This window comes from Saccostrea echinata, unplaced genomic scaffold, assembly GCF_033153115.1.
Source record: "Saccostrea echinata isolate AGI-Se365-2 ecotype Australia unplaced genomic scaffold, CSIRO_AGI_Sech_v1 ptg000034l, whole genome shotgun sequence".
Lineage (NCBI taxonomy): Eukaryota > Metazoa > Mollusca > Bivalvia > Ostreida > Ostreidae > Saccostrea > Saccostrea echinata.
Window position 1 is genome coordinate 3,151,376 of NW_026889783.1, and position 9,415 is coordinate 3,160,790.

The 9,415-nt window shown below is 34.8% G+C and overlaps 1 protein-coding gene across 1 annotated transcript in view; it reads left to right on the forward strand.

Moving 5' to 3' along the window:
* The window catches only part of LOC133199571 (peptidyl-prolyl cis-trans isomerase FKBP1A-like), a 159,183-nt gene extending 154,626 nt beyond the window's left edge, over positions 1-4,557 (forward strand). Inside the window, exons 6-7 of the mRNA XM_061335388.1 lie at positions 3,606-3,684; positions 4,139-4,557. Of these exons, the coding sequence (XP_061191372.1) occupies positions 3,606-3,684; positions 4,139-4,188 (129 nt within the window). The 3' untranslated portion in view covers positions 4,189-4,557. The remainder of the gene's footprint in view (positions 1-3,605; positions 3,685-4,138) is intronic.
* The last annotated feature ends 4,858 nt before the right edge of the window (positions 4,558-9,415 follow it).

Below are 9,415 nucleotides of genomic sequence, written 5' to 3' on the forward strand. Positions count from 1 at the left end.
TGGAACATACATGTAACTATAGAATTTACAGATTGTTTATTTGTACCTTTTTTTCCTCTGAATAGTTATACCCCCGCTCTGAAGGAGAGGGGGGTGTACTGTTTTATCCTTGTGTGTCTGTCTCTGTGTGTGTGTGTCTAGCTGTCTGTCTGTCCGTAACAAATTTTTCGTCATAGTTTTCTAAGCAACTACTCATCATAGATGATTGAAAATTTAGCACACTTTTTGTTTCGGCATGCCATATGGTGGGATTCATTTTTGTACGAATCCGTGGCCAACTTCCTGTTTTTCCTTGCTTCTGTCCGTACCATACATAACAAATTTTCGTTGCAGTTTTCTCAGCAACTACTCATCACAGATGCTTGAAATTTTAGCATGCTCTTTGTTTAGGCATGCCATATGGTGGGATTCATTTTTGTATGAATCTGATGTCAACTTCCTGTTCACCCCTGTGTCTGTCCGTAACTGAACTTGTGTATATTCACATCAGAGTGTGTATTCACATCTGAGCGGGGGTATTACTAGTGAGCATTGGCTCACAGATTTCTTGTTTGTTTTATACTGTAGTTTTACTAACTTTTATATATACCATTGTACATTTCATATGCATATAATAATGTATCTTTTTTTTTTTTTTTTTTAAGAAAAACTGCAAAAATCGTATAGTGTCCCTTGTAATTTCCCAGAATGCATCCAAACATTTCTTTAGCTTTTGCAATAAGAAGACAATACATCAACTTGCAGAATCACAAAATATCATTTATTTTCACACATTTATAAGAAATTGCCATTGATGCTGTGTTTTGTAGTGTCTTTTACCTTGAAGTGTCCATTACTGTATTAGAGATTTGTTTTCACTTAGTCAAGACTTACTGAACATACGAGGGTTGTTAGAAAGGTTCACAGGCAAGTTTTATTGTGAGCGTGCTACTTGCATGAAATCAGTAAAATTCTGCAGATAAAAACTATATATACTTTCCAATAAATATGCAATGATTTTGTGTTTTAAGACAATCTTTAAAAAATAAACAGTTACTCATATATTATTTAGATAAAACATGCTTCATAGAGCATGGCACTTTTTCACGAGTTTACATTACATAGAATTTTTTTTCCGAAATTAAAAATTGCAGTGTTGTTGCGCTGTTGTAGCGCATAAAGATTTACGATATATCACTTGTCACCACAGTATTCTTGTAATGACATTTGGCGAAATTTTGAATAAAATTGTAGGAGTTGTGACTGTTTTATCATTAATTATAGATGATCAATGCGTAAAAACAAAGTCAAGAATGGCAACTTCATTGAATGTCTTGGAGCACCGACCTATAAAAAAATTATGTCTGCAGACAGGAAAATTCGCGAAAGAGACTAGAATTTTTTTTAGGTGCTGCGGGGGATTACCTACACGTATCTAGGACCAAAGTGTTCAAATGGTAGTAGATTTGTTAGAATGGAAGGATTGACATTTTTGATGATCAACTTTGATACACCAATACCCCACTTATCGCATTGACGTTGTCCCTTTGGAATATGCAGTTTCCATGCCTGATCACTTAACATTGATTTTTCAGATCTCACTAATATCCTTTGTGCCACAAAAGAAATATTTTAGAAAAAAGTAGCATGTCTTTCTATAGTTATTCAATTTTTAAGTAGGAAAATCTATAGAACTGAAAGATATTTAGAACTGTGAAAAAGCTATTAGGTTCCGGTTGGGAGTCAGGTTGTCACGTCACCTAACATCAAAAAAGGTGAAGTGATTGCTCCATGAATCCTATGAACACACAATGAAAATTATAGTATTATAATCTTTAAAATTTTATCAACAAAATGTAACATTCAAGATACACAAAATAGTATTTATGACCTATGGGCTGCAAAACCAAGAATTAATCACTGTTGTCTTATATCTACCCCAATAGATGGTTTTCCATTGAGGTGATTTAAGTGAGAGTTATTTCCCCATGGCGGCCATATTGTAGGTCAACATTCCAAGATCCCTTCATTATTCAACCAAGTTCAATTTGTTATACTGGGCACTGAGGTGAAGATGACGCTATTTTTCTTATGAATATACGTTTGTTAAAGCCTCTTTCAATTCATAATTTCAATATTGTAAATATTTTTTCCCATATATTTCTGGCGTACATGTTTAAGATTGGTTGCTCAAAGAGGAAATTCACTACTTTGACCTACAAGATGGCGGCCAAGGGGAATAACTCCGTGGCAAAATATGTCATAGGAAAACTAACTATTGATTGATAAATTAAAAAAAAAAACAAATGAAATCAGTTAATTCTAAGCATCTATGACCCTATCTTAGATTTACCGTAACAAAAATAAATACATTTAATTGATATTTTAAAGTAAGGGACTCTAAATAACCTTTAGGCATAATTGAGTGTAATTTTCTTGTAATTTCAGGTTTGCTTAATTGGCTAAAGATTGTTTGTGCAAAGAAAATGAACAAGAAAGTACATTGTATAGTGAAACTCTAAAAAGCTGATTCTAGCAAGGCTAATAATATGAAACCTAAGGATAAATTGAGATAAAGACAAAAGAGACAAATAGCGATAATTGAAAAAAAAAAATATAAGACTTCCTTGCCAAAGACTTTAAAGGAACATGATTTCAAATGTGTAAGCCAATGCAAGCTTTTAGTATAATCCTGTACTCTCTTCACTTTGAAAAATACATCTTTTCATGATAACATATATGAAAGTTAATCATTTTGAATTGTAGTGTCCATTACTTATGGTGGGGTATATAGCTTCAAGTAAGATATCTCTAGAACTAAAAGCAAACATGCAACAGTATTTTGAGTTTAATACCAGAGATGCAATGCTTACAGAAAATTTCCATTAATGCAAGTTGAACTTTGGCATCAGATGCAACACATTAAGTACAATTTACTTTGAAGATGGCACATTGATGTATAAACTTTTTACTTTCTTGTGACAAGAGTTACATATACCAGGACATGATAGGCTTACTAATTTTTAGGTCACAGAAGTTAGTCAGATGACCTAAAGGTGCTGTAGGTTCCTTAATTATTGAAACATAATTATGCACTTTTATTTTCATATTGCTAATTAAGTACATGCAAAAACTCTAGATCAGTAGTCCACTCATGAATTCATTTTTACATAGTTTGACATCTTTGAGTAATTTTGTGATATTAAGTACTCGTGTTTAATGGGGTATATACAGTGTCTGGTTTTGTCTGTCTTCTTGCAATTTGCATTTTATGTTAACTTTGGAACATTTGCTGTAATCAGCTTTTTCTTTTTAACACCTGAATCAATTAGATACCTTTTCTCCAAAAGTTATGCCCTTTTGAGCAAGGGTAGGGTCACAATATAACGGGTTAAAGTTTACCATATAAATATTTGTACAATTCCTGAGTAACAAGGACTTGATAGCAATTGTTAAAGATTTACAAAAAATGTCCAGGGTAAGGGGTATATTTTCTGTCAAGAAGAGGTATGTTTGTCAGGTGGGCATTATGGTCCATGGGCCATAGTTGAGATTGGTATTATTAATAGATACAGAATGCATTGACGAACATGTACACGTACAGAGTGTATTTGGTTTTGTTTCAGATGAGTGTTGGAGAGAAAGCCATCCTTACTTGTTCACCAGATTATGCCTATGGTTCTAGTGGTGTTGGCGGAGTATATCCTTTTATAATTCTTTAAATATTTTTACGTTTATATTGATTGTGATGGAGAAGTATTAAGGCCAAGCTTAAAAAATATTTCTGTTTGTTCTTGCTAATCCAGGGGAACTTTTAGAGTGGGTGAGTGGAAGTAGTTAGTTTTTATTCCTTAATTCAAGTTTTGGGGTTTTTATTGGATTATGACTTCTAGGGATTTCCCCCCATCTAAGCATCCCTTGCATACAAAAAGAACAATTTTAAATGATATGAAGTTTTCTATCTTTTTTAACAGGGAATTTAAACATTAAAATCTTTTTAAAAATACACTTCTTAAGATAAATAGCTTGGAAAAAAAATGGGTTTGTGCTTCTTTAGTGGATGTCTAGACAACTGCAAACAAGCGATATATTATTTTAGGCCTAATACAAGTATATTCTTACTTCTGAATTTGATTTTTCTTAACACAGAGCACTATACCTCCCAATGCCACGCTAGTCTTTGAGGTGGAACTCTTGGGACTGAAGTAATTGTTGAGACTCTAAGAAGTCATTACCTATGTACCTCCACTAATTAAGTGCTTGTATACTCAATGTAGTGTAGTTCTCCGTAACATACGTTTGGCATTTCATACTTTGGTTCACTTTCTCTGATTCAATGAAGCCAAAATGGGTGCGATACTTAAGAAGGAAAATCTTCAGTGTATCAATACTAGTATATTCATCTCATGTTTTTGACAATTTTTTTTTTTGATTTATATTTTCTTCACTTATACAAGAAACTTATGTCTTTTGTATGGCAAATTTAGATTATTTATTGTATGAAAAATTTGAATTATATATTGACTTACAATGTGAAAAAAATTTAATATGTTGTGCAAATAAAGTAAGAAATGTTCAGATTTGCTTCCTTTTTAGCTCACCTGAGCTGAAAGCTCAAGTGAGCTTTTCTGATCACCCGTTGTCCGTCGTCTGTCCGTCCGTCTGTAAACTTTTCACATTTTCAACTTCTTCTCAAGAAGCACTGGGCCAATTTTAACCAAATTAGTACACAAAGTATCCTTGGGTGAAGGGGAGTGTAAATTGTTAAAATAAAGGGCCAAGTCCCCTTACAAGAGGAGATAATCAAGAAAAGACAAAAATAGGGTGGGGTCATTAAAAAATCTTCTTCTCAAGAACCACTAGGCCAGAAAAGCTGAAACTTATGTGGAAGCATCCTGGGATAGTGTAAATTCTAAATTGTTAACATCATGACCCCCGGGGGTAGGGCAGGGCCACAATAGGGAATCCAAGTTGTACATTGAAATATATAAGAAAAATCTTGAAAAATCTTCTTCTCAAGAACCACTGGGCCAGAAAAGCTGAAACTTATATGGAAGCATCCTGGGGTAGTGTAGATTATAAATTGCTCAAATCATGGGCCCTGGGGGTAGGGCGAGGCCACAATAGGGAATCCAGGTTTTACATTGAAATATTTAAGAAAAATCTTTAAAAATCTTCTTCTCAAGAACCACTGGGCCAGAAAATCTGAAACTTATATGGAAGCATTCCTGGGGAAGTGTAGAATCTAAATTGTTCAAATCATGACCCCTGGAGGTAGGACGGGGCCACAATAGGGAATCCAAGTTTTACATTGAAATATATAGGAAAAAATCTTAAAAAATCTTCTTCTCAAGTACCACTGGGCCAGAAAATCTGAAACTTATGTGAAAGCATCCTGAGGTAGTGTAGATTCTAAATTGTTCAAATCATGACCCTCGGGGGTAGGGCGAGGCCACAATAGGGAATCCAAGTTTTACATTGAATTATATAAGAAAAATCTTTAAAAATCTTCTTTTCAAGAACCACTGGACCAATAAAGCTGAAACTTATTTGGAAGCATCCTGAGGTAGTTTAGATTCTAAATTGTTCAAATCATGACCCCCGGGGATAGAGCGGGTCACAATAGGTATTACAAGGGGGGAAATCTGGTAAAGAACAGCATGGCCAAAGTTACTCAGGTGAGCAATGTGGCCCATGGACCTCTTGTTATAAGGCTGTTGACAGAAAAATCTTTGTATGGAGAACATACTCTATTAAGCATGGATATTATTTGTTTTACCTTTAAAAATTGGTTCCTACATAAATCTATACTAAAAAAAATTCTAACAATTCCAATGTTTTACTGAGCAGTCATAAAAAAATCGATGTTTGACCACAAAGTGAGATAATGGACCTTTCGATGAGATATTGGACCGCTTACATCACACTGTGGGTGGGATCAGCTAAATGTTATCTTGCATTCGGTGGTGTTCGACAGTAAAGGAATTGATTGAGATTAACCACAGTGCAGGTAATGGAAATTTATATCATGGAAGCCAGCACAAGATGCATGTATGTCAAAATAAATAAATAGACCTAGAATCACTCTTCTGAAAATTGTACAACCTATAATCTGTTTTAAGCCTCTTGGTAACCTATATATAAGGATAAACCCAAAAGTAGGTCAGCATGGCAACAACTGACGAAGTTTAATATCTCCAAGCCAATTAGTATCTGAAATATTTTTAAATTTAGCAATGAAGTTGCAAAAGTAGGTCACAATGACCTACTTTTTGGTTGATAAACTCAGAGGACTCAAGATGCATCAACTGACAAAATTTGATGATTCTAAGCCAATTAGTATCTGAAATGGCAATCAAATTCCAAAAGAAGGTCACAGTGACCTTTTGGTTGACACACTTTGAGGACTCAAGATGCATCAACTGACACAGTTTGATAATTCCAAGCCAATTTGTATCTGAAATCTTCAAGTTAAGACATGAAATTCCAAAAGTAGGTCATGGTGACCTACTTTTTGGTTGATACACTTTGAAGACTCAAGATGCATCAACTGACAAAGTTTGATGATTCTAAGCCAAGTAGTCTCTGAAACAGCCATGAAATTGCAAAAGTAGGTCACAGAGACCTACTTTTTGGTCAGTACACTCCAAGCACCCAAAATGCATCAACTGACAAAATTTGATGATTCTAAGCCAATTAGTATTTGAAATAGCAATCAAATTCCAAATGTACTTCATTGTGACCTACTTTTATGGTCAGGTAAACCTACTTTTTGGTTGACATGCTCCAGGTACCCAAGATGCATCAACTGGCAAAGTTTGATAATTCCAAGCCAGGTAGTACCTGAAATATTCAAATTAAGCCATGAAATTGCAAAAGTAGGTCACAGTGACCTACTTTTTTGTTGATACACTCCTAGGACTCAAGATGCATCAACTGACGAAGTTTGAGGATTCTAAGCCAATTTGTAACTGAAAAAGCCATCAACTGACAAAGTTTGATGATTCTAAGCCAATTAGTATCTGAAATATTTAAATTAAGCCATGAAATTGTAAAAGTAGGTCAAGGTGACCTACTTTTTGGTTGATACACTTCAAGGACTCAAGATGCATCAACTGACAAAGATCCTATGCTTCAAAGTGTCCAAAATATGCTTAAAAAGTAAAACTTTGAAAATGAATACCTGTAAAATTCCAAAAGTAGGTCACTGTGAACTAAATTTTGATAAATCTGTTCTAAGGCCCATAGGTGCATCAACTCAAAAGGTTTGATGATTCTAAACCTCTTAGTATCTGAAATAATGACCTTTAATGTTTAGAAAATGATTAGCCATAAAATTCAGAAAGTAGGTCTCAGTGACCTACTTTTTAGTTAACACACTTCAAGGTCCCATGATGCATAAACTGACAAGTTTTGATGATCAAAGGCTTCAAAGTATCCAAGTTAAGCATCAAATTTAAAATGAAAATGAATACCTGCAAAAATTCAAACAGTAGGTCACCATGACCTACTTTTGAGTCAACATGATATGAGGTCCTAAGATGCATCAACTGACAAGATTTGATGATCCTCAGTCTTATAGGAGCAAAATATCAAAGATTAAAACATATATTTTGGGCAACTTTGAAGTGACCTTGAGACCACGCCCTTTGCCCCAGGGTGATGCCTTGAATAATTTTTAATTAATAACATATCCTCATCCTTGTATGTAAGTTTGGTGATAATCTGCCCAGTGGTTCTTCATCAGATTTTTTAGCAACCACTACTTTTGATTTTATTTCCTTAATTATCTCCCCTTGTTTAAGGAACACATCCCTAGTTTTAGTATAAATGAAAGCCCTTGGGCCAAGGATATTCTGTGACAAATTTGAAAAAAATTGACTAAGGGGTTCTTGAGATATGGCCAATTTTCTAAAAAGTTTACGCACGCTGCACAAATGGCCATAGCATTAGCTCTTTAAACCCTTGGCTCAGAAGAGCTAACAATATAGGAAAAATCTTCTCCTCAAGAACCACTAGGCAAGAATAGCTGAAACTTAAGTGTAAGCATCCAGGGGTAGTATACATTATAAAATTGTTCAATTCATGACCCCGGAGGTAGGGTGGGGCCACAATAGGGAATCAAAATTTTACATTGAAATATATAGAGAAAAATCTTTTAGAATCTTCTCCTAAAGAACCATGGCCAGAAAAGTTGAAACTTATGTAAAAGCATCTTGGGGTAGTGTAGCTTCTAAATTGTTCAAATCCTCCCCCCCCTCCCCCCCCCCCCCCCCCCCGATAGGGTGGGGTCACAATGAGTATAACAAGGGGGAAATCTGGTGAAAAACAGCAGGGCCAAAGGTACTCAGATGAGCAATGTGGCCCATGGGCCTCTTGTTTCTTATGAATAGGTTGTAAAGTAGATATGTAGGTATGTAAAGTAACATCAGTGTCAAATGAAAACAATTTTTAATTATATCTTGTAACAAATCATAATATAAGTAAAAGAACAGGTATAACTTTACATCCTTTCAAGAAAAAAGCATGTTAAAAGTAATGACATACTTGTATATAAGTATAAAACAGTTTGTTGTACAACAAAATAGAAAGAAACAATCCCAATTTACGCTAGAATTTTAAATATATACACTTGTTAACATGCACTGTATAAGGCCAACTTTAAAATAATGTTTGTTTGCCCTTTCCTGACTCGGGACGAAAAAAACTGGGTGGGTAAGTAGGTGGGACATTTTTTTCTCGGAAAATTTCAACATCAATGCTGAATTTTTCAAAATCTATTTTCCGGAATGCAGAAAAATAGTTTCCTGGAGGTAAAAAAAAGTTTCAAGTCCAGCCATTTTTAGCCAGTTGGTGGGGAGAGGGCAACCAAACGGTTTTTTAAAGATTGGATCAGGATGGTATTTTTATGCAATATTTGCTGAAGCTGATCAAACTAACCAGGTCATCCAGAGCCGTGCAGTTTGCTTCTATCCACAATTTAGATTTTCTTATTCCCCCCCCCCCCCCTTCCCCAATGCATAGATGTTTCTCTGTCACAGATCACCCTGGATGGTGATCATAGTCTATAAGATTAAATGCACTCCACTCACAGAGACGTTCTGATGGACGTGAAAATGATAAAGACAAACACATATAAAGATGTGGGCCACTGATTACTGTTGCAATACAATGCTAGGCACTCGGGCACACACAAAGAACTGCGAACGATAGCATTGTTCTCCCGCCTACCACAAAGTCAATTTTCAAAAGTTAACACATTTGAATGATTTTTCATATCTATATAGATATTTATATGAATTTTCATAAAACATTGTTTCTTTGGGAAAACAAAGAGAGATAACTCTATAATTTTGGTAAAACTTGTGTTTTTCACTATAGAAATCAACGGAAAACGGAAAATATTTTTAAAACATCTTTCCCCCCCGTGAAACAA